The 26,776-nt window shown below is 40.1% G+C and overlaps 1 protein-coding gene across 2 annotated transcripts; it reads left to right on the forward strand.

The window, feature by feature from the left end:
* The first annotated feature begins 1,450 nt into the window (after positions 1–1,450).
* Positions 1,451–26,776, forward strand: sdc4 (syndecan 4). Of its 2 annotated transcripts, none has more exons than XM_037771760.1 (5): positions 1,451–1,741; positions 20,450–20,684; positions 20,808–20,851; positions 21,699–21,897; positions 23,315–26,776. In XM_037771760.1, the coding sequence occupies exons 1-5, from the start codon at positions 1,685–1,687 to the stop codon at positions 23,464–23,466; spliced, it is 687 nt and encodes a 228-aa protein (XP_037627688.1). In that variant the 5' UTR covers positions 1,451–1,684; the 3' UTR covers positions 23,467–26,776. The 2 variants fall into 2 exon arrangements, with proteins under 2 accessions (XP_037627688.1, XP_037627697.1); XM_037771769.1 differs by having other exon boundaries at positions 1,453–1,741; positions 20,453–20,684.

Raw genomic sequence — 26,776 nt, forward strand, 5'->3', positions numbered from 1 at the left:
CCTGGCAGCATATAAAGTAATTGATTACTAGCTCCACCTTTACCAGCTGCAACATTAGTGACTTTTACTTGTAACAGAGTATTTTTACACCCTGGTATTGCTACTTTTACTTAAAGGGACTGTTTGTAACTTCTTACACGTATAAATCACCCATGCGCGCTCGCGTGTGGTTACGCTGTTCAGACTCAGACTCTAACACAAACTACACGGAAGCACCAAAACCGCAAAGTTATATCTAGTGAAGCCCGTCTTGCAAAACAGTGGTGTCTGCGGTCGGAGGACGCGGGGGAGACCGCAGCTTTGGTCTCCAGGGCCAGAGTCTCTGCTGTACTCTGCTCCGCTGCCTGCTTGCCTTCACTCAGCTCGCTCCATCTCACGTGCATGCGTGCACACTACACACTGCAGAAGAGTTAGTAGCTCTTAGAATATCTAGTGAATGTACAGTGGACGTTTGTGCAGAAATAACTGCTGCAGCTCCTCCAGACCAACAGAGGTTTTCCGTGTCTTGTGAAGTGACGGGGCTCCGCAGCGAGAAATGTTATCGTCTCCGACCGGGTGCCGGTGTAGGCTGAAGCCGGAAAAGCCAACACTAGGATCAGCAGTGATTCATGGAGAGACCTTCGTCTGGTCAGCTAACAGGTGAAATATAGAGTGATATTGTGGTTTTAGCTGACGTGTGTCGCCTCACTTATTTGAGCGATGCTCGTTCACGTCTATGTAGAGCGAGCATAAGCGCGGCCCGACTATGACTTTCGTTGACTTAACGGCCACACAGGTGTCGCTGTTAACAAGCAATTTCTGATTCTTACAAACAGTCCCTTTAAGCAAAAAAAAATCAGACTACTTCTTCCACAACCGCATGTAATGTGCAACATGCTCATTTTTAATTATTATAAATAAATAACAAATAATTATATTTTTTAAATATGTAATAAAGTTTAAGTTAAATTTAAGTTGAAACACCTTTAGTGCATTAGTGGTGCATTAGTGGAATAAAAAGTACAATATTTCCCTCTGCAATGAAGTATAAAGTAGCATAAAAGTGAAAATGCACCTCAAGCCTGCACTAAATCATCTTAGTTACATTCTCACCTCTGTAATGGACAGTGTTTATCATTCATGTGGGGGAAACTGTATCACTTGTAATCAGAGCTCCTTGCCCATAACTCTTACAAATACTGCTAATGTCCCTATGTACAGAAATGCACACAGGCTAAATATGTATTGACAATCATTAAACTTCCTGAAACTGATATATATATATATACTTTTATTTTGAAGGACACACCGGTGTTTTTCATCGTCTACATCCAGGTAGCTTGACGTGCAGAGGGGGCGTGGCCTACCTGGTTGAATGTGAAGGATTTACCGTAAATTATGAAGAGGTAGGGAGGACGTCGACGTCACAGCTCGGCCGCTGATTGGAGGAGAGCTGGTGGGAGAGTGCGATATAGAGCAGATGAAACCTTGCAGTCCTCAGTGGAAGACAACCGGTCACCGGAGAGAAAGAAACAGATAAAGAAGACACAGTCTAGGAGGATAAAGTGGAACATTTCTCAACAACTTTTTTTTGCTTTTGTTGGACTATATATTGGGGACCCAAAAAAAAACTCCTGCCTGAAGCAACACTAGTGTACTGTACTTTTAAATCTCCTTTTAAAAAAAAAAGAAAATAACTTTAACCATGCTCAACCTCTGCTGCCTCGTGTTGATGTTATCTGCCTCCGTTTGTTCAGAGTCGGTAAGTTGTTTTTACTAATGTTTTAATGCTTTTTTTCTTTTACATGTTTGGTGTTGTACAAAGTTAGTTGGATAATAATCCACAGAGGCTGAATGTTGTTAGCCAGAGTTGAGGCTAGAGTCCAGTGAGGCATCTACAAGCCTGCTGCTATTATCCAGTATACATGGGGCCCAGTTTGGGGGGCTGGCTGGCAAGTCACTTTTCCTGTCTCTGATGGGCAAATCACTGGGACATTTGGGCTTTTGTTTATTTGTTTTGCAGAATTTAAGACTATACAACATAACAAAAACAAAAAAAAAGAATAATATACAGTGCAGGAAGGGGCAAAATACCCCACTGGGCTTATCTAAAAGCCTCCACCTTTAGAGACAAGATTAATATAAAGAAATAATATGACTACATAAATCAACATGACTGTGCATGCTGTCCAGGTGTCCCTCCTTGTATAAGCTGACCTACTGACTATTTTGTTTATTTGTTTTGCACAATTTAAGACTATACAACATAACAAAAACAAATAAATGAATAATATATACAGTGCAGGAAAAGGCAAAAAAAAACACTGGGCTTATCTGAAGCCTCCACCTATAGAGACAAGATTAATATAAAGAAATAATATGACTACATAATAGTGATAACAAACAATTAGGACAAGATATATATATATATATATATATATATATAATAATAACAACAACAATAACAATACAGTAAATATATCAAAAAAGATAAGTGTGTGTGTGTGTTGATAGGAGGATATTGATTTACATATCTATAAAGACTTCTGGGCAATCGTAACCAAACAACATTGAGTGGGAAAAAATAAAAAACATACAAATAGATACATGGACAACATGGGGAAAAGCAATTTACAAGACAGCAATTAAATGATCCTTTAAGCGACTTTTGAAACATTTGACAGATGAACAGTTTATTGAAAAGCTACTCCATAATTTGGTTCCCCTAAATTTAAAGGCTTTTAAATGAATGACTCTCTTTTGATCAATTAGCCAAAGAAAAGTGCCCCCACTTTTTGATTTTAACCCCTCCTCCACTCTCCCTAGTCAAAGAGTAGGTAGGTGCATGCTAGACTTCATGTGTTATGGTTGTAGTGTCTTTTTCCCCAACACTGTTGTTGCTGGATATGATTTGTGAAGAGATTGACAACTGTTTAGAAACTTCAGATGAGTTTTTATTCTCTTGGCATCTAAAATCACGTTGACTCAGAATAATCAGGTTTATTGCCAAGTAGTTTTTTCCACATACAAGGAATTTGTGTTTTGGTGCATAACAATAAACATAGTAAGAAAGAGAATAATAATAATGAAAGCAAGTACAGCAAAAAGTCAAGAAACATAAATATAGAATAGAAAACATCACAATAAAAATAGGCCCACAATACTATGAAATTGGTACAAAAAATATGAAAAAAATAGTATAAAATAAGTACAACAATATATGTTTTAAAATGAAAGGAATGTGCAAACGTTCCCAGTATGATGTATAAAGAATATGTGCAATGTACAGAGATACTAGTCCAAAAGATGTGCATTAATGTAACGCATCAAGACAGATGTGAAGCCTTGCATTTTTCAGTGGGCGTCCCACTAAAAACGTCCTCCAGGGACCACTAATACTTGGGGAGATAAGTTAAACAGTGTCTTGCTGTGTTGTGAAAAGCAAAAGGCTGACTTAATGCCAAAAGAATGTGTGTGCTGAGGAGCGTCACTGAACTGGACGTGGCTGACAACTACAAATGTTATTTCCCAAGGACTGCAGATTTTCCATTTCTAGTTTTCTGAATTTAGAATCATGACGTGCTGTAATTATTTCTCCAGGATGTGACCTGTCCTGATTTGTTTGCGTGGGCTTTGACACATATTATGTCACATCTATTTTGTTCTCCATAATTTTATGATGCATATAGTCAGACTGCTGTCTGGTATATTATTGACACCTTTATTTTACTGCCACCAAAGCTTAGCTTCTTTGTTAACTATTCATGAAATGTGTGTTACTCAAACACCTGAGATTGTCATGCTTTGGCCCATGGCTTGAGACCCTCCACCCAAAGGAAGGAATTGCCATGAGATAAGAGGATGTGTGTTAGAATAAGTGTCATTTGTGAATGGGGAGAGAGGATCATCATATGTATTAGATTTATCTTAAGGCTGGCCCACAGAGACCCCACACATAACGACATGTTATGTTAAATTTAACAGTCTTGTTCCTATAGTGTGTGTGGAGAGCGACAATTTGGCTAAAACAGCACACCACACACTTAACAGATTCATTCATGAACAACAAGAGTCTAAAGAAAACGGAAATCTCGCAAAATCTCTCGCAATCAACAGTGACTTTAGTGTAAACAAACATGGCGGACGACGGGATTTGCGTTACTTTATACTGAAAATGAACAACGGATGGATGAAGTCATGGAGACATGTTAAATAAACACTTGTGTTGTTGCCACAAATCAACAAGTTGGTCCTCCATTTCTTAGTCAATCTTACTACTTTGCGTTTTGCATTAACTCATGCATTAGCCGCAGCCGCCAAGACGGCGGCGGTTGTCCCTCCCGTCAGCTCGGTTCTCAACTGGCTGTCGTTTCTTTCCCACGTGACTGCGTCATCGGTTGCCTTGGGTTTCCCCTCACACAACAGGATATCCGATCGTAAATATTGAAAAAGTTTGATATTACGATTTGAAATCGGTGCAGCCAGGATGGACTTCCGATACCTATACTGTATGTATAGATTTAAAAGAGTAGTGACAGACCAAGTATTTGATCAGTGTGCTTTGTACCTTTTCATTTAGTGTAGATGGAAAACAAGAAGTGGTCATTAAATCAAGCAGCGATTATTGTATGTTTGGGACTGAATTAGTGTCCATACAGTACAGGACACATCAAAATGTGCAGTATGAAATTCATATATGGTGTCATCATATCTGTGAGGAGGCTGTCATTTATGTCCAACCTCACATTCTGCAATACTTATTTCTAATTGTGTGCATACTGGAGTGCTAATACAGGCTGTCTGGATGCCACCCACACACAAACGCATGCACCCTGCCCCCCCCCCCCAGTTAGCCCAGTTGGTCAGTAAATGGGGTGCAAGGGTGACTAGCAGCAACACATCAAGGCTGGAGCACATTCCTGAAATATACCTGTTATTAAGTGTTGTCTAAAAATGATTTAAAAAGAAGCAGGAGTTCAAATATGAATGTCACATGCTTCACTGTGACGTACTATGACATATTGAAATTTCCCATGTGGAGCCAGAAACTCTCGAAGACACTAATCCCGGATTGTAGACCTGAACTTCGTCTGCCTTCGGGCTGCTTCTTTCCACCAACATGTTGCTGTCATGAGCCAGCGACTCCCAACGAAGCGCTCCCAGTTGGTCGGATCCACCTCGCCTTTACAATCCGTTACATTCCTCAAAGCCTCGTAGCTTCTGCTCGCTCACTCTGCCTCATCTCGTTGTCACCCCCCCACTCCCTTCCCCTCTCTTCTTCTTCTTTTTTTTTTTTTTTGATTTCCACACTGGAATGTGACCTTTGGTGACCTTGACCGGCCCTCTTGGGGATTTTGCACACTTGGAGGGATCTCAATAGGGCCCTGGGGCCTTTTCATAAGGGACACTCCTTTCCTCTAGCTTAGCCTAGCGTGGTTACACCTACAGCTTTCCCACCAAGATATACTACGTTTCTATTTTTTTCTGCTCTTTAAATGAGCTGTAAGTTTCCAGATTTTGGCTGTTGCTTCTTTATTCGTCACTCAGTCAGTCTCCCCGCCTGTTCCCACTGTCCCTTTCTGATCAGTTGTCATTCTGAGGTCAGCCTCAGCGGCTTTTCTCCCTTTTTCCTCTTTTTTCTGCTGCACTTTCCTTTGATGGATACTTAGCCTCTGAGCTATGACAATCCTTCCCTCCGCGTCCCTCCCTCTTTCCAGCCTTTTCTTCTTCTCTACCCACTGAGGTCATTATTGGTATGTGGGTTTGGCGTTCCCAGCTAATCGATAACAATGTTCTGCTACCTGACAAAAGAACACGCTCTGAATGCTAAAAAAGGTTGGGGTGTTTTTTTTGGAGCCACAGGCATGATTGGAATGTTTACATCAATGGACTTTCTTATCAAATGGATGCCAAGAGACTTATACTTTTTCTAATCCTGGGAAGTTATTGCTTCATTTAGGAAAGCCTTTTGCTGCCAGAGCTAGAACAAGTCTTTCTAAGTCGACCATTTTGATTTCAGTCAGATATGCTGAGCTGTGGTCAGGCTGAGGCCTCGTGTGCAGTTTTATCAGTTTGTCCAAGATAGACCGGGCCAAACAAATCCTGTTCTTCATGCCTTTTTTTTTCCATTGACCTCAGCATTTCTTGCCCATGTATGGGAGCACAAGTCACTACAAGTCCTTCATGACCATGTGGGTGAAGGTGAAAGATAATAAAGTACAGTAACTGTTTCTTTTTGTGGCTTAAAAGCTGCACTGTTGGACTAATTGTCTCATCTTTATCGGACAAAAGTGAAACAGTCTTTTCAAACTTTGAGTTCATTCCAATTAGTAGTGTCGAATCATCTTAATTTACCAAATGTGCTTGTGATGGCAACTGCGGTGGTTAATCAGGGTTAAAAAAAAAAAATCCTCTTTGCCCCAGAGTTAATCCATGTTGCACCATCAAACCTCAGCTTCTTGCCTTTTGGAGCCTCGGGGCTGAGTCCATTTGTTATATATCTTGTTGGAATGTCACTGGTTTTGCATTTAGCCCTGAATCATTTGCACGAGAATGAGCCAGGTTTTTTTTTTTTTTTTTGAAGTTCTTTTTTTGTCTCTTTTGCATGATGGGGTGCACTGAAAGCCTGTGCAGTGAAAAGAGCGTAGGGAAGGAGGGAGCATGATAAATAGTATCACTAGGATGTAATAATGGTTCCTGCATTGCTGTCCGCTGGTCTATAAAATCCCTTTGGGCCGAGGAATGTTGGCACAGAGAGGGGAGGTTTTTGTCCTTCCTGCCTGTGATGGAGAGCAGTCGAGAACCTGATTTCCCCCCCCCTCCCTCGATCCCCTTTCAACCACTACATATTCTGGCAGTTGTAACGGGAACTATATGAATACATTTAAGGCAGAAGTCGACCATAAAACCCCCCTCCCATTCTGGTTATATCACTTTCATCCAACTTTTTTGGACTCTTTTGTGCTTGAGCAACTTTCTAGTTAATCATAGGCTGGACCTTTTTACAGCGGGGCACAAGTATAATGTAATAATGACTCCCTCTTTATGTCTTCAAGTTGCTGACCCAAAGACATCCAGTTTATTCATGTATTTCCAGCATTTACCCATTGAGAACATCACTATCTTTTTGGACCAATCGATTCATTGACTAATCATTTCAGCTCCACAGGTGTGTCTGTGTGTATATTTAAACACAATTTTAACCCTCATAAAATAAATTGACCAACAGCACGTTCTTATTTACGCTGACAGCCTGGGAGACGTGCAGCTCAACGCAGCAGTTTCCTTCAGATCCACCTCCCCCATTCTTGAAAAGAAAAGCTGTTGTGGCTTTGTGGTGGACTAGTAAAAATATAGAGGGCCATGGCAGAACATGGAATATGAGCCTTGCTGCGTTTCCATTGGGAAATGTATCGGCGAGCCTGGAGGGAGGCCGTTTGATGTCGGTCCTGTAGCCCCTGCCTCTGCTGTCCCATGATACCCTGTCATACTCTGACAGATGGTTATTCCAGGCCTGAAGCCAGACTGTTAGCAACTATCAGCACTGATGCACTCAGTGTTTTTTTCCCCCCCAAGCAGAACAGATGTATCTGACTTGTAAATTGGAGGGAGGGAGCATGAAATGTAATAATGAAAATGCTCCACCCTAAGGCTGGGCGACAAAATCAGATGTCCCAATAATGTTGACTTAATATCTCTATCTGTAATGTGACAATATTTTAGGGGCCGACAACGTGACAGAAGTTTGTTGTGAAGTTTGTGTGCTGTATGGTTAGAGGAGTATGGTCTGCTTTTAGTTAATCTTGCATTATGTGGACTAGAGCTGCAATGATTAGTTAATCTCCAGTAATCATTTCAGTTATTTTAAAGTAAATCTGCCAAATATTCTCTGGTTTCAACATCAATGTGACACTAAATTAAAAATCAAAGATGTTCACAAAAGGGAACTTTATCGGCACCCAAGTATCGTGATAGTATTGAATCGGGAGATATGTGTATGGTCCCAGCCCTGCTTCCTATTGCACATGCTTGCTCATTAGAATATACCACCCAAAGCTTGAGAACTACCTTTGTGAAGACGCACCAGATGCATTTTTTTTTGTTTTGCGAGCCAATCAGAGCAGACTGGGCTTTTTCAGGAGGGGGTCTTAGAGAGACAGGTGCTAAAACGGGAGCATTTCAGACAGAGGGTGAATACAGGTATATTCAGACAGGAAATAAGCATGACATGTCCCCTTTTAAACTTTTGGACTGTTGGATGGACAAAACAAGCAAATTGAAGATGGTAACATTAGTCAATAATGTAAATAATCACTGGTTGCAGCCCCAATGGGGACTTTTGCAGCTGTTTTTTGCAGCTCTTCTATGGTAAAGACGTATTTGTGTAAAGTAGAAATTCTTGTGCTGTTCTCTAGAAATGTACATCCTGCGAACAAATCTAAATTGACGGAATTTCTGTCAAACTTCTCTTATGCCACACACACACACAGTGAGAGAGAAAGCCACCGGAGATCATAGAGTGCTTTTGGGTGGTATGAGGGCTTCCCCTTGTTCAGACATCCTTCCTGATAAATGGTTCTCAATACTACAGTGCCTCTTTGATGTGGTCTGTGCACGCAGGCAAATGTGTCTCAGCATTAATGTGTGTGTGTGCGTGTGCCCCTGTGTCACTCTGTGTATCTGCACTTTGCATCACAGTGTGTGAGGTCTACCTCTCTACATTAGACCACCAGTAGCTCACTCAGCCAGCACATGTGGACACCACAGTCCCTAATCTGATTGTCGATACAACAGAGGCCGCCTTCGTGTTGTGAAATATGTTGTGAATTGGACAGAAATGCCAATATAATACTGCTGAAGATCATAACCACAAATTGTTTGAGTAGAAATGAAAAGAATGCTGTTTTAATCTGCATTTTCTTTTGCATAAAGTACCAACTATGTGAACTTTATGTAAGGAGAAGGGGAGAGTTGCTGACTCCAGCAGTGCTGTTACCGCCGGCTGTCAGAAAAGATTACAGGGAGGTGTGTAGAATATTCCCAGTATAGGAATTTACCCTTTAATGCATCAGGAGCCATGCTGCGTAAATGTGATCCTTCCCTAAAACCAAGGCTCATTTAAACATACTTAGCACTAGAAGAGGGTGGGGCTACTTTAGGTGCTGGCTGACCACTTCACTGCAGGATATCGCAGCAGTAGAAGTCAAACCACGAACCTAGAAGAACCATCACAGTCGGTCGTTGGTGGCTTGGCCCAGGCTCTTAATTGTGTGTCTCTCTGTGCAGAGAGTGCCATGGCTCCATTGTAGAGAGGAGAGGAATGTGGTGGCTGGCTGAGTAGCCAAGGTCTTGGCTACTTAGCTGACCCACACGGAGAGACACATTCCTCAGTCTGCCAAGCTCAACAGCAGCATACACAGCTTCATACAGTCTATCGCCGAAACTACCTCGCCAATCTGTTTTTATTTCTTTTAAAAGGAGACATTTTGATAATAACAAGCACATACTAACTCACATTTCTCAGAAAATCTGATGCAAAATATTTTGAAGGAATATAATTTGAAGATTGTGGTTTACTTTTTACATCACACTTTACACTACAGCTCAGTTCAATGCGATTAACAAGCGGTGTATATATGGAAATATATATTTTTCCCTATAATTTCATTTGAAACTGTTATTAATTAAATGAGAAAATAATCACTTATTTTCATTTGTCAAGTATTTAACAAAGAACTTCTATACTTCACATAGAAGTTTACAAAAAAGGCTTCACCATGTGGTTATTTCAAATAGACTTTTGAATTACCAGAAAACATGGTATATCGTGATATACATCGTTATCGGGAATGAAATTACCTATATCGGGATAGAAGTGTTTGGCCACATCGCCCAGCCCTAGCTGGTAGATGGATTTCTGTTATCTTTGGACCGAGTCAGGCTAGCTGTTTCTCCCTGATGAAGAAATCGGCGCGTCCTCGGCCGATTAATCAGTACCAGAAATGCATACCAAACAAGTTGCACATTAAAGTTTTGTCTCAGGTAGGTATTCATAATGTGACTTGTACTGTGTTGTGAGTCAGGCCAGCTCATGCATTAATATGTGCTGGATGAAGTTGAAGATTAACCACCCCAACATAAGAAAGAGATCTCTCTGCCACCACGTTAACCAATGTCTGAAGAACATTCAGTCTGACTTGAGCTGTAATTTAAAATAACTTGTTCATGGTGTGTCTGGCATCTTCCTTAGGAAATACAAAGTCCCTTTTTAATATGTAAATGGAGCTAAAGAGAAGCTTGCTTACTGGTATTATGAACTAGAAATTGGACTGATCCACAGCTATGTAGGATAAAGAGTCGATTTAAGCATCTTCTCTTGGAAATGAATTGGGGTCTTTGTGACTAATATCCAACAATGAATGAATGGACATCCTCACGTGTCCAAAACACTTAAAAGTCTAAAAAAAAGTCAGTTTATCAGCATGAGTCATATTCATGCTTCTTTGCAGGCTTTTATTCAACACTGTCTTAGATGGATATTTCCTGTTTCCCTGCCTTTTTCTCATTATTTCCTGCCATTTAAAGCCTCAAGCCGATCGTGTAGCTGATAATAACTCCTCAGTAGCTTACATTTAGTCTATTGGGCGGTAATGTCTTTGATGTAAGGCAGCGATATGCTTGCCTGAGGGAGTGACATCAAAGACATGGAAGAGCAGGGAAGACATTAGAGAGGCACGGCTTTTCTAAGAGCTCGGCTCGCTCCAGGCATTCGGCTTATTTGCCCATCAGTCGTGGATTTGGTAATAACGGGGGAATCATCCAATTGACATGGCAGGATGGCGTCATCGGTGGGAGGAAGTGACCAATAAAGGGCATTACAACAAGACCGGGGACGTTCCCTCAGGAGGTGCTCATCAAAACTCAATTAGGCTTATCAGAGGAGACTGAATCAACACTGTCTGCTGCACAGCTGGTCCGTCTGTACGGCTTCAGTCTTATCTCTAATGGGCAGGAAAGGAGTTAAATTGGAAAAAAGTGGTCCAGGTCATTGTCAAAGCTGAACGCAACAATGTTACTCACTTTACTGAGTAATATTTGTCTTTGTGATAAAGACGGAACAGCCCTGATTGACTCAACACGTTCATTGTGTACTGTAGTTCAGTGCTTCTGGCTGTGTTGTAATTATTCAGGATGCACTGATGCCAAATCCGGATCGGATATCGGGCCTATACTGACTCAAATGGGTGGATCGGGTACAGGCGACAATGGGGACGATCTATTCAATTACAATATATACTGGAATGTGAAATCCTGTTTAAGTTTTGACCAATTTACACTTGAATTGTAATTCCTGTTAATTTAGAAGATTTTTTTACCACGTTGCTGGTGTACGATTTATTATTTTAATAATAAGTAATTCAATTTATTATCAATTTACTATGTATGTATTTTATTCATTAGTTACATTACATTTACAAAGTTAGGAAAGTAATGTTTAAGTCAGGCCTAATGTTGCCTTACACACAAAAAATTATCCCAGTCACTTCCACACAGTGAGGCATACAGCTTATCAATTAAACACTGGTATTGAATCAGTACTTGGTATCAGCCGATACCCAAAGCCAATGTATCACTATTGGCGCCTTAAAAGTCGGATTGGTGCATCCCTAGTAATTATTACGTCAATAGATCTCGTCATACAAGCCCAACCTCTCCATCTGTATGTTGTTGGGATCAAGTCAGCTGTGTGTCATGTTGCCATAGAGTCTCACATGGTGCTGGTAGGTGGAAATACTGCTATAGATAGACCGGGCGTAGGTAGAAGGAATCTAGAGCTCGGCTGTCAGAGCAAAAGGCAAAGGTAGGTGTGTGTTTGAGTTCCAGTGAAGTCCAGCATGCAGTACGTGTTTATCAAAGCACAAATGAGGCCCTATAATGGAAATAGTCAGTGGCTGGTTTTCAGGCCCTGTGAAGGACTACGTGTAGGAGCAGCAGCAGGGCTGTGCTCTGAATAAAACACTCAACTTTATGATTTTAACAAAGTAATGACCCCATAATGGATCACTCCTTATTATAGGGCTCTTTGGATACTACAAACTCAAGAACTTGGACTCCTGAAGTGAGTGTGTGAAGGTTCAACTCACATATGTATGTGTGTGTGTGTGTGTGTGTGTGTGTGTGTGTGTGTGTGTGTGTGTCCTGTAACAGAGTTACATCAGGGGTCAGAAGTGCATCTTACAAGCAGACCAGGCGACACAATAAATGGTGCAAATCCTGCTGGTTCAAGTATCACCCAGCAGCGGGAGGGGGAGGGGGAGGGGGAGAGGTTGAAAAACAGGATGGGAAATGGAGGGAGTGAAATGTGAAGGGGCAAAGGAAAAAAAGGGAGTTGACAAAGACAAGGACGTAGGGAAGGGAGATTAAAGAGTTGACTTCAGATCCTGATCAAAAAACCACATCTTCCATTTTAGTTTATTTTGGCTCCTGGGGTCATATCGGGCCAAAAATGGCAGCTGAATATTGCATGAAAGAGGGGAAAAAGGTTAGAAAACAACAATAATTGTCTTTTCTTGAAAAGGTCAAGAGACGTTGGACATCACAAAGAATAAGGAAGCACATTCCTGCGTGCTGGTGTTTCTTTTCTGTCTTTTCATACTTTGTACCTCCTCCACGCCACCGTGTGAATGGACCAGATGCCTCTCTGTGTGCCGGCAGATGGAGGGATTGTTTCCCCAGTTTAATGAAGGGAGGCTGCTGGAGGCTTATCCCCGGTTACCTTGGTCATTGATATGCTCTTGAGGAGTCCACTGGCATTGTTTGGTGTCAATGGAAGGGACAGACCCAAAGGCTGGGTGGCGGGTGTCTTGACAGACTGCCTTTCAGTGAATGTGGACAATTGGGGAACTGGAAAGTTTAGGACCTCCATGCTGAGATAGGCAGGATAAACAAGGACAAGACGGGACAAGAGGCTAGACTGAGGGGTGAAGTGTGCGGCAAGACGCGAAACAACGCTTTTTATTATTGTAGAGTTTTTATGAACTGTGGTTTGACAAGAGAGTGTCATCAGCTAAACATAAGATGCTCCTGAACAAATGTTAATTTCCTGCAGAGTCAACAAAATTACAAATTGTATGAACATAATGAATGGCATAATTGTCCATAGTTAATCGCTATTAATTGCAAATTTTTTTATCTGTTCAAAATGTATCTTTTAAAGGGAGATTTGTCAAATATTTAATACTCTTATCAACATGGGAGTACTTACTTAATACTTTATAATGAATAGAGCTGAAATGGTTAGTCGATTATTTTCCTGTTGATCCATTTAATCTGCAAATATATTGATAATCGTTTTAATGCCAAACATTCTCTTCTATAGTTTCCTTTTTGTGAGAAAATGCTTTTTTTCTCAAACAAAACAAGACATTTGAAGACTTCACCTGGGCTTTCGGAAAGATATAATGTCAGGTCAGATATGATGATGTCGAGGTCACGTAGTCGATGGTCTCTACAGTCTTGGGGGTGTTTTTGCTTTGACACAGCGAGGCCAAATGAGCTCTGTGATTAAGAGGCTTTTCATCGAACAAGGGAAAGCTTTGTTTAGCCGTTAGATGACCCTGACCTTCTAGGTAGACTAGTAGTCCCAGATAAAAGTTCATCTGAACTGATAATAACTATTTTATTTAAAGTCTTGGAGAGCAGGACTCCCATAAGACAATGAAATGAAAAGCAAGAAGTTAAAAAATTAACAATTTTTCTAGAAGTCGGAGGTTTGATGAATGCCAATATTTTTACTGACTTGCTCCTTCGTGCTTTGGAAACCGAGAGCGGTGAACTGAACTCCATTGTTGCTGCGTGTTTTGGTACAATAGCTCGATTAAATGCTTAACACAGAGTGCGTCACTACCACAAACGGAAATATTATTTCCCAATTCTCTCCATTAAAGCCATTTAGTTTGGCTGTAATCCATATCCGGCTGCTTATCAGCTGTTGCACATTAGGCAGAATATATGAGGCACTGGTGGGAGGACAAATGATCTGTTTGCGTCATAAGTGGCTTTTCAAAATGTCTGACAAATAATGTGGTTGACTGACTTTGAGTCAAGAGTTTTCCCTGTGAAATGAGATTTAGATTTTGCTCTAATGACAGGATATTTCATATTTCTTTTGGTTTCTCCCAAAAACAATGGTTAGCAGAGATAGCAATCATGGGCTTTTAGGATATCCACATTCTTGGAAATCTTTTGTTAAAAGCATCAACATCACCCACATGCATTCTTGCACGTTTACTGTACATGAAGTATGTTGTTGTTCAGTCCTCCAGGATGTTGAGTTAGCCTTTTGTGGCCTCCCTCTGAACCACAGTGTGCTGCGCTTTAATTAAAGCGCGTAGCCAGTTTGTGTCGCTAAGCCCATTAAGGCTGTGTTTGTTGTGAACACATTAGGCTTAATATGAGGGTGACAATATTTCCTCTCCTATTTTATGTGACAGTGATGCTAGGAGATAATGATAGTGTTTGGTTACACATCTAATACATTTGTATGTATCTTTTAGAGTTTGAAAAGGAATCCTGGCAGACACTTATTTCCATTTTGTCGTGAGGATCTTGTCATTTTTTTTCAGTTTATAAAACTGAATTAATACTGTTTATGAAATGTATTGACACTTAAGTCCAATACTTGGCCAGCAGGCAGTCATTACTGGACGGATTTGGGTTTAACAAATCAGACAGGCCCTCGTTCACTGTAAAATCACCATGTGAGGGCTGATTTCCATGTTGACTTGGTTACATAACCACTGTTCAGACTGTTCCCTACTTTCTCTTCACCAGTCTGTGCTGGTTTAGATGATAGTTGGTGTAATATGCATGCACACTTTAGTTTTGTTTGTACTGTAATACAGTAATGCATCACTTCCATCCTTTGTAGGGTTTTTTAATAAGTCTTCAGGCTGTTCTGGCACACAGACTTTACTTGTGTGAAACCGAGACTTCCTGTGTCATCCTCTGCTCTGTGTTGTGGGTGTGCTGTGTTCCTGAATACGTTCTTGGATTTTGGAACAGAGTGAGCTTGTTTTTGTCCGAGGCAGACTGGGACTTGGCTTGAATCCCATCCTGGCTTTGCTTCCTGGGAGAATATAGTAAAGATGAAATATCCCCCACATCTGATAGTAAATTCAGTCATCATAACAAAAATCCTTCAGCTTTTGATCTTGGTCTTCCTGCTCTATCTTACGGAATAAACCTGGCCTGTTGGGACAGGTCTCAGTCAGCCTCTAAGACAGTATGCTGTTGTTTTAGAGCACACAAGGCGGCAAATGGTGGAGTTTCTTTTAGCGCGTCTCTCCAGGACACACATGTATGTCCACATTTCACCGTAGGAGGGTTTAAAGGTCGGGGGCAGTCAGGAGGAAGGGGTTTATTGACACTCCAGGACACTGATAGGGACGAACATATTGACTTTTCGGGTATTGAACCTGTTGTCTTTCGCTTATCAGACAAACTCTGTGTGAAACTCAAATACACAAATAGTACTTTTTTGTTTTTAAAACTCTTGGGCTGAACAGAAAATATGTTTTTATCCAACAAGGCAACAAGTGGAAGGCAAGTGTACAATGAACATATATGGAGAATAGCTGAATAAAGAATGGATATTAACCTGGATGTTTCAAGGAAAACCTACTTTCCCTGTAATTAGTACCAAATTATCAGTTTATTTCCCCCCAGGAAAGCCATTAAGAAATAATTCAGAAAATACAGATCTGTGAAATAAAGTGTATACGCAACAATCAAAGTTAGCGTTGCTTAAAAACTTAAAAATAAAGGGTTATTTATAGAGTGCAACACTCAAAAACTCTGCTAATCTGCTGTGGTTTGATTTATGATCATCACTCAAAGCAAAAAGCTGATTGAAAAAAAAAAAAAAAAGGTTTTCGGGGCTTTAAAATCTGCTCGTCTCAAACCATAAAGTAGTACACAGAGTGAAACATGCCTCAGGGAATGATTTATAATATTAGCGTTTGAATGAATGTGACTCATGCTGACATACATGACTGAATAAGCCTGACTCAGATGGATCCATATTATCATCTGATTGAGTGGGATTCCTATAAATGTGACTCAGCGGGCTTGTCCCAGCACGCCGCAGCAGCAGTCGACCTCCATCTGAATGGCAGCGAGGAAATGAAGAGCTAGTAGTCACCATTTTAAGGTTTAGGATTAGGTACACACACACACACACACACACACATACACACTCACAAAGGCACACAAGCATGCACACACACACACAGGATCACAGCTCCCCTGTGTCCATGTATAGGGTTTAAATGAGGACATAATGGAGCAATGATCCCCAACTAGGGGGACTTGTACCCCAGGGGGTTACTCCTATAGTTGCCAGGGGATACGTGTAAAGATTGTGGAGGAGCTCAACTAATTATGATTTGATTAAGAAAAATATATTTACATATTTGTTTTAAGGAGGAAAACAGACACACAAATAGGATTACATATTGGTATGTGTGGACTAAATTACCAGCTACGATGCACTTAACAGTACATGCCTCCACCAGCCAGTCAGCTGTAACGTGAAAACTAGTTAGCAAGCAAACACATAAGTCAAAATAGTTCAATAAAAGTTAACACTAGAAATAGTTTGAAGCCAGAATATGTAAGTATTCAAACACACAGAGCACACAAGCTTTCATCAGCCCACCTTGTTGCTGAGTGGAATCACAGTAAAATGGCGGCCCTTGTTTGAAGCCCTTGTGTAGTCACAATGGGGCATTCCCACCCCTCCTTCTTGTCATATAGGCTACTTTTAAAAAGAGAGGCAGAGGGGATTACCTTCAAACACACACATAGTTACTATGCCAAGTATTTGAGAACACACACACATAATGCATGGAGGCCCCGGGCTGGCTTAGCCACCAGCTAACGCTTAAAATGAAGTGAAGACTCAGATGGAAGCAATTATGGGGAGAACTCGTGATGTCAACAGAAACTCAATCTCTGTGTGTGTTTGAGGGACAGTAAATGAGGATGTTGTTGGATGGCCAGGCATGTTTCCAGTGTGATTTGTGGTCCGCTTTTGTTCTCAGTAAATGGAAGGTTTCATTGGAAAAAAAAAACCTTCCAGCACTGCGCTGCTCTCTCTAGTATCTTCAGTCTTCTTTCTGTTTAACAAAACACAACGATCGGCTGCCTTCTATCACGTAACATCCTGTCAATCTGTCGGTGATCAATTTTAGTTATCAGTCAGGCCTGGTTCAGTAGTTGAATGTGTCACAAGATCACAGCCTTTGAAATAAGAGTGTAGAGTCCATTTCAGTACGCTTCGTGTTTCATTGATGTAGAGCTGCTGCTAATGATTGTTTTCATAGCTTAATCTGACGCCTATTTATTTCAATAAATAGATCAATCGTTTAGTCTGATGAGACGTTTTTAAAAACTGTTGAAAAAGTCTCACAATTTGCAGTCCAAAACCCTCAACATATTTCATGTAAGATTTGAAAACACAAAAAGTAGCCAATATTTACATTTAAGAAGCTGAATCCAGAGAATATTTGTCATTTCTGCTTTAAAATTGTATAGCAATTTAATTCAAATTGATATAAGAAAAACAGACATACTGTTAATCTTTACATTTGAGAAGCTGGAATCAGATGTTATCTGCAATTTCTGCATTTTTAAATGACTGAAACGGTTAACTGAATTGTAAAAATTACTGCCAACTAATGTTCTCTCAACTGACAAAACAATTGACTTGTTTCAGCTCTGCATTGATTTAATTACTGCCTGATGGGATTACAATGTTTTAAGATATCAAGGTCTTCACCATGTATTGTACTGTTTTTAAACATTAACCAGGGTGATTTAAAATAGATGCGACAAAAGAGAAAGACGCAGCACCATTTCCTTCTTTCTCAGTCGTACCATTATATTGCCATTTAATCTCTTGTGTCCGATTGGCCCTTTTTTGAGAAACCATGTTTGCTGGTGCACTCTTATCTCCACTCTTTGTAGAAAACATGGAGTACAAAGTAAAAAGCTGCTGTAGTCTATTTGTAGTGTGAAGGTATTTTAGTTTGTATGGAAAAACTTGAAAGACTTTAAAGCTTTTGAATGAGCTGCTCTGCAAGTTAAGGACCTGGTGATAAGCTTTTCTCACCTCGTTTTACCTCCCCGTCCCCTCTGTTTAGTGTAGCCCTTATGCTGATTAAATGTGTGTGTGTGTGTGTGTGTGTGTGTGTGTGTGTTGCAATGATAATTAGGCTGATGGAGGTGTGTGTTTTCGACCCATTCACCAGTCTTGTGTTTTAATCCCATTCACGCTGCTTACTGAGCAAATGGTCAATGAAATTAAGTGTGCTAATGTGATTAGAGGAGGTTGATGTGTCTTCATTATGTTAATCTTCATAGTGATTAGAGCGACCGTGGCTTTACGGGCAGGCGAGGGAAGTCCCTTTATTCATGTAGGGCTGTAACTAACCATTATTTTCATTATGGGTCACTGTCCCAACTATTTTACAATTAATTATTTAGTCTATAAAATGTCTGTCTACAAGGTAGAGTAAGTATCTGTGTATATATACTACATATATATTAATTCAATAACAAAAGAAAAAAATTGCAATAAGTCGATTTAGGGCTGCAACTAAATTATTTTAGTTTTTAATTAATCTGTACATGATTTTCCCGATCAATCATTTGATCAATAAAATGTCAGAAAATTGCGAGAAATTAATTTTTTTTTGTGGAAAAAAACCCAAAGATATTAATTTTACTATCATATCTGACAAAAAAAAGCAAATATTCCCTTTGAAGAAGCTGGAACCACATAATTTTTTTGTCATTTTTGCTTGAAGCATGATTAAAACGATGAATCAATTATTGCAATATTTGCAGATGAACTTTCTGTCAATCGATTAACCGTTTCAGCTTTCAGTTATTCGTTACAGTTGTTTAAAAAGCAAAAATGGCACACATTTTCTGGTTTCAACTTCTCAAATCTGAATATTGGACGCTTTTATGTGCTTTAGATCATTGTAAACTGAATATTTTTGGGGTTTTTGACTGTTGGTTGGACAAAACAAGACATTTAAAGACATTGTGTACCACATGTACCATATATTTATCGGTATGTAATTTCAATGTTGGGCTCTTAACTGACACTTATCCAGCTTGGAAACATTAAGAAGGAAAAATAACCGTCTTATAACACTTAGTGAGATGTTCTTTTCATTACGCTGACGTCTTTATTTCCCATCATATCAAATGGAGACGAACTCCAGAGTAGTTGTGACCACAGCAGTCGCCAACTAATAGTGGCTTTTTCCCCCGCCAAACCTCTGTTTTGGTCTGTGTGTGGCATCAGGACATCACGGAGAGACGTGGATGTGTTTATTTACCCCGACATTTGTCACTCTGTTAGTCTTTTAGCATGTAAACGCATATCAATGAAATTTAGAGGACAGTTTGTGCTTATTTTGATGACGCTGTGGGTATGAGTGGTACTACAGTGACTAATGAATTTAAAAACTTATTTTCTGTTAAACTTCTAAACTTTGGAGTGATCTCTGGTTGGTCTTGTAATATGCAGGTTTGGTTTTGTCAGGATTTCCGCTTGTCTCGGGTCATGTAACCACCATGCAATTGGAAAGGGTAATAACAGTTTTTCTTCTTTTGGCTCTCCTGATCGTTGCTCTGTACAGTTCATCCAGGGCGAGAGACTTTTCTCTGGTCTGTGGTTTAGAGTAGAAAAAAGGACCTCCAAATGATGGCTGGTTACCTGCCATCATGGCGTGCGGAGCTGGTTGAACTTGCCGTGAATTCTCCGGACAAGGAGCGGCTCTATTCACACATGGGCTGAATCGGACATCGTAAGCCGTTTTTTTTTATCTCTAATGTTACTTTTAATGTTATCAAACAAAGAAATGTCCTAAATACTAGAGCACTTCCTTGTTTTATGACTAAAGCGGTACACGAGTTGAAGCAATTGAAGCAGCAGTGCTGTGTATGTTTTACTAATCAGCGACAGTCATCCCTGCAAAAAGTTCCTGTACATTCAGAAAGTACTTACCCCCGATCAGGGCCTTTTGGGAGGGGGGGGGTATGTATTAAGAACTTAATTTAAACCCTGGTCCCTGCGGTCGAAAGGCAATGAGTTCCACAAAAGGTTCTTAGTTCCAGGTGGAAGTTCCTAGAGTGGAAACTGGCTATAGCGTCTTAGCACTAGGGAGCTGGCAGGGTGAAATCCGTTTAGTGTCCGGGCCAAATGACTCAGACATTTGCGTTCTCACATGCATTTCCTCCGGGTAATATCCAGATAAGTTCAGGGTTGCAGTGAATGTGTGAAAGGATCTTTAGTCTTCTCTTCACCTGTGTTAAATGTCAGAGTAGCTCCTCCATGTTGTAAATATCCAGACAGTGTATCCCTCTGACCCCTACTCTGTTTCTGGTATCCCAGCAGATGAGGGAGACGGAGACATGGATGCCCATGAAGACCACACAGACGGCCGCCATGTCAACACACCATGACGGCCTGGAGTCGTCGGGAGACTCCCCCAACGGCTCCGACTTCGGCTTCACAGACGATGACGAAGACGAAGAAAACGACTACTACCCCGACGAGATGTACGATGATGAGGATGAGGATGAGGATGAGGACGAGTACGACGAGTTCTCTGGATCTGGTGACAAAGGTCGGTCTTTACAAATGCTTTATAACATTTAATATCTATTTAGATTAAAACCGGAGGTTTATCTTGTAATTATGGTTATATTCTTGAATTAAGATTAAATGAAGAATTTGTTTCTTTCCACAGCAACAACTGTGTCACCTGGAAGAGAGTCCAAGCCATCAGTTAAGGTGAGAAAATTTCTAGATTTTGAGATTTGATTTAATGTAAATACAGCACATCAGACCGGCAATACGTCATCTAGAGTAGGATTGCATGACCACGCCCCCCTTTTAGGGGAAAACAATCCCATATCTCTCATAGAAGGTAACAGCATAAACAGAAGAAGTTGAAATATGTCTCCAAATGCCCAAGAGTTGCTGTAGTTGGTTGAACCAACAACAAATCCAACAACGCTGATCTCCGAATTGAAATCACAACCTATAGGTCAAACAGTTGGCTATTAACATGTTGATTATTTACAGACAACACTTAGCCTAGAGGGATTCAATCAAACATTTATAGAACACTGGATAAGCAATATCAGGCCACTGTGTTGGACGGGGGAAGACCGAAGGCACATGGCGGCGATCGACCTTCCTTTATTAAGGTATCGCGAACGCTGAGGTTCAGGCAAGATTGCAAAATAATTATTAGACATGTGTTTAAACAAATGTTTGTATAACAAGAGATGAATGCATGCGAACTTGTCAAAATTACAATCCACACATGCGTAAAAATGGCATTGAAGTCTATGGGGTTTTTCTATGCCCCAAAATCAAGCGCGGCCTTGACTTTCTGCGAAGTACCCGTATGTGCCGGTCTGATATATATTAGAATACTGGAGGAGAAACCCGTCATTCACTGGATTGAATTCCCAATTGTTGTATCATTTTTATAATATTATGGTTTGTAGACTGAATCAAAATGATTAAAATGCGGTGTCATGCTGCTCAAGCTTTAGGGTTCAGTTTATTGACTTTATGTATGCCAAGACGGCAGGATGGTGTTTTTAAGTCCCTCTCTCTTCATCCTCAGCCTGATGTGAATGACAACAAGATCCCAGAGGTGGAGCGCCCGGTGCAGCCAACCGTCAACGAGGTGGACATCGTCCAGAACCGTAACGAGATCCCCCTGCTGACAAAAGAGGCCGAGCCCGCCGAGGAGCACCCATCCAACGTCCTCATGTCCCACGCCAGCGACGACAGCATCTTTAACAAGACGGAGGTCCTCGCAGGTCAGTACCCATCCTGAATGGTTGTCAACGTCTCGATTTTTTTTCATGCAGTGGTGAGGGAAAGAGAAGTAAAAAATTAGGAGATCAGAATATTGAAGACATGTTCTGTTTTTAAAGTCACACATTAACAGGATCGCTGGTGGGGATGAGGACATCAGCCGCCTGATTCAGAGTAAAAACAAAAGAAATTGTTGTGTTTTGGCTGAAAACTATGTTGTGTTTGAAAGGAAAACTAAATGTTTTCTTCAGCGAGACAAAAGTCCTTGAGAAATAAGTTTGTTGTCCGAGGATATCCTGTTATTTACATTCATGATGAAAACAACCACTTCAAGAAAAGAAGAATTTAGAAATCTTTACAGGTCGAGAAAGAGAACCATGAAAGCATGAAAACATATCCTCAGCTGTGGAATTCTACACAAGGTCAACAAGAAAGTGTTATCACCAAAAGTTGACTATAATTTCATTTGGATTCAAACTTTAATATGAAGGAAGTGATGTGAGAGTTTCATTCCAACCTAAAGTTAATAGTTAATACACTTATAATTAGGGATGTGCTGATCAGGTTTTTTATATTTTAATAAGGGTTGTCGATTAAACTATTTAATCACATGATTGTCCATAGTTAATCGCAATCAATCAACAATTAATTGCAAATTTTTTATTATTTATTATATTACTATTATTTCAAAATGTACCTTAAAGGGAGATTTGTGAAGTATTTAACACTCTCATCAACATGAGAGTGGACAAATATGCTGCTTTATGCAAATGTATGTATATATTTATTTTTGGAAATCAATTAACAATACAAGACAATGACAAATATGTCCAGAAACCCTCACAGATACTGCATTTAGCGTAAAAAAATGCTCAAATCATAACTCAAGCCCACCAGGCAACAACAGCTGTCAGTGTACTGACTTGACTATGACTTGCCCCAAACTGCATGTGATTATCATAAAGTGGGCATGTCTGTAAAGGGGAGACTCGTGGGTACCCATAGAACCCATTTTCATTCACATATGTTGAGGTCAGAGTTCAAGGGACCCCTTTTGAAAATAGCAATGACAGTTTTTCCTCGCCAAAATTTAGCGCACGTTTGGAGCGTTATTTAGCCTCCTTCATAACAAATAATAATAATTAATATTGGGAGTTCAATATGATACTTATATATTGACCTAAATGACACAGCTGACAGTCAAGTTAAATACCCAAAACAAGATCAGATGGAACTAAATTCATTCCAAAATACTTTATTCTGTGCCAAAGATGCTCAGTACTCATAGTAAAAATAATTAAATGCATAGCAGCATAAAAATGTATCTGAAACATTGAGATAACGGCTGTAGATACCAATACCAAATCTTCTCAAACTTTAAAAAGTCTAACGTGTCTCTCTGTCATTCGTCTCTTCCAGCTCTGATCGCGGGCGGCGCAGTCGGCCTGATGTTCGCCGTCCTCCTCATCCTCCTCCTCATCTACCGCATGAAGAAGAAGGACGAGGGCAGCTACGAGTTGGGGAAGAAGCCCATCTACAAGAAAGCCCCCACCACAGAGATCTACGCATAGACCCTCATCTCCCCCACCACACACACACAAACACACACCTCACTTCCTTAACCCCTAAAAACCCCAATCAGGGCCAGCGTCTGGCCTCACAGTGCCTCATCATCATCATACCTCCTCATCCTCACTTTTCTTCAGCGGATTGACGCTCGATAACAAATCAGGAGAGAAGCCCCGACAACACAATCGATTGACTGACTCCTCCTACCTGATGTATGCTAATGTTATTGGTGCTCTCTTAACCAATCAGAGCCTTTGTTGGTCCTCTCGTCCCTCTCTTTTGTTTTTTGTCAAACAAGGAAAAAGGAGCAACAAGAGTGGACAATTTTCAGCTGCGGTACACGGTGATCATTTGTGTTTTTTATTATTTTGTCCCCATGTCAAGAGAAAAAAACAACAGAACTTACAACTGAGGACTTGGAGAACTTTCAACTCCGCTTTCTCAGCGTTTCCCTTCCTCTTTTCTTTCCCCACCTTCCCGTTAAAAACACTAACACTGTGCAATGATTCTTTGTCTCGGTATGGTACACATCAACAGTCCAGTTATTTATTTTCCCTCTCTTATTCCTCTGAATCTGTTTCTTGGACTGCGGCTTCTCACGTTACTGTAGCAAATGACTTTTATGTGAACATTTTTATTAGCATTTTTTTTAAAAACCTCCTTGTAATGCAGAGAGATTTCAGAATTTTTTTTTCTATTAAAGATCCCTTCATGATGGGAATGAATTGAGCTCATGTCGTTCAAATTTATTTTGATTTGAGAAAATATACATCACTGTAACACTGTAGATTTACTCTCCATCGTCTGATAGAACTGATGTTAATAATTACAAGATTTGTTAATTTTTATCCTCACAGTGCTCCTACTATTACAGTGAGGGGAGAGACTGTCAAACAAAGGTCAAGAAGTATTTGCAAATCATTGTTTCTGTCTATTTTCACCAGCACAAAGTGCCGAACGAACACCGTAAGATAATAAAAATACGTTTATACTTTTTCTTTAAACCTTCTGGCATGTTTTGTATTTCCTCCTGTGGGGAAAGTCCCATCAGTCTGGCACGTAGAGTCTGATAAGTAAGCTATACTAATCCAGAAAAAGAATTTGCAAATACTGTATGACCAAGGTCACACACACACATACACATACACAGCTACACAGCCACACAGTTGCATAGCAGAGTGTTAAAGATGTTTTACCACTATAATAATTACCGCTGTGCCTCCAGGGTATGTTTTCTGTTATTGTGGTGAACTCGACTGGAGTCAAACCAACATGCTCCTACAAGGTGACACACCTACATTCCTCACACACACACTCACACACACAGCTCAGTCATGTGCAATGGGAGCAAAGATTCAACACCATGACAACCGAAGCTGCTGACTTTCTTTCACAGTAACATTCAAGCTTGAAGGAATAGTTTGACATTTTAGCGGAGAGTTGGATGAGAATCGATACCTCTCTCATTATCAGTCTGTTAAATATGACTCTACAGCAAGCAGGTGGTTAGCTTAGCTTAGCATAAAGACGGGAAACCGCTTGCCTGGCTCTATCCAACAACTCAAGACAGTTGCATGATCACAGAGTTGGCCGTGTGAGAGTTGAAGATACTGTACGCTGACGATATAACACTATCTATCAAATTTGGGTTTAATTGCATGTGGAAAATTGAGTTTCCTGATCATAATTACAACTTGGAAGTTGACATGAACGCTTGTTGAACTGTCGTTTTTACACAAATGAGATATAACCGGTTCATCACTGAGTTTTAAAGGTCCTAGTAGATGGATTCTGTCATCTTTTGGACGGTAAAAGTACATAAGCGTATTACCCGAGATGTCAAACTATCCCTTTAACTCTGCCTCTTTAAGTCTGTGAAGCTTTCCCCGTCATGGTGCTTATCATCCATTAACTTGTAATAACTTTTCTATTCATGGATCCAGTAAATTATGTGATTATTTGTCCAATGAAAAGACATTTTAAGCTCTGTGATCGGAGAAACTGGTAGTTTTGGTACTTTCTGTTGTTTTTTTTTTGTTCTTTTAATCATGGGGTTGATGTTTTCTCAATAAGCTACACCGACAATGTGTTGTTAGGTTTATATTTTCATTATGGGGTCTATGAGCAATCACTATGAACAAGTTTGATGCTCACATTTCATAGCTGAAGACAGCAGCACACAGACTGGTCTACCAAGGATTTGTATATAGTCATTAGATAAAAATAACAAAAATGGAAAAAAAAGTTTAACTTGGTACTTAGCCACGTCCTGGCAACAAAAAATATCTACCAAATATTTAAATGCCAAATTGTTTTTCCTGTTTTATTTTTGTTTCCCCCAACAGTAACGTTCATGTGATTTACTGTAAATGTAAATGAGAAAACTGTTTTGATACTACCAATGCTAATACTAACTCGCCTTCTCTCATTGATCTCCAGTGTTTTGTTTTTTTTCCTCCAGTAGATCAACTTGTTCCCTTTTTTGTATTAATTTAACTGTCAAATTATTTTATTGCCTTCTTTCAGGTTGGGGTGTTTCCCCCTTTTTAAGCTGTTGTATATGTGATTTTAAAAGTTTTATATACACTAGTTTGAGATTTTCAGAGGCAAATAGTTTTGAAACTTTTTATTTTGTAAGAGTTTCTATTATCTTTTAGACTTTTTTGTTTTTGCTTTTGTATTTATGTTTTTTGTTTGTTTGTAGAAGGATTGCTTATGTGGTTGGTGTTCATCTCGTTGTTCAGGGGATGTGATGAGCCATGTTGTCCGTAGCAGACCTGGGTTGATTACTAGCTGACAACTTTCAGCTTTTCTTTTGTTGATCTTGATTTTGCTAACATGTATTTGATAATTCAAGGTCGCTGCCTACACGAGCTGCCACGCAGTTATTGAAATGTCTTGACATTGGGTTCAAGGCTTTTTATCTCCCCAAGAAACAAAAAGAATTTAATCCAGAAAACACTGATACTTGTTTCAGCAACTATCAGATGACCTTGACCTCAGACAGAAAAGTAACTCTGATTAGATTTAGACATAATCTGTCAACTTCAGCAAATTAAATAACTTCACTGTCTTTTTTTGATGGAGTGAACACTTTCCAGGTCAGCTGTCTCGTAAAAAAAAAAACCTTTCAGTTGGTAATCATCCCCAGGTCTGGTCAGTGAGCATGGGAGAGATACGTATGTTCTGCTGCTTAATGTCACAAACACCACATGTGAATCACCAATGGAGTGGAGAAGCCAATGAATCATTGGTTTCTGCATGCAGGTTCTGATTTATTATTGGAAATAAAGCTATTTTTATGCACATTAA

This window comes from Sebastes umbrosus, chromosome 1 (genome assembly GCF_015220745.1).
Source record: "Sebastes umbrosus isolate fSebUmb1 chromosome 1, fSebUmb1.pri, whole genome shotgun sequence".
Taxonomy (NCBI): domain Eukaryota; kingdom Metazoa; phylum Chordata; class Actinopteri; order Perciformes; family Sebastidae; genus Sebastes; species Sebastes umbrosus.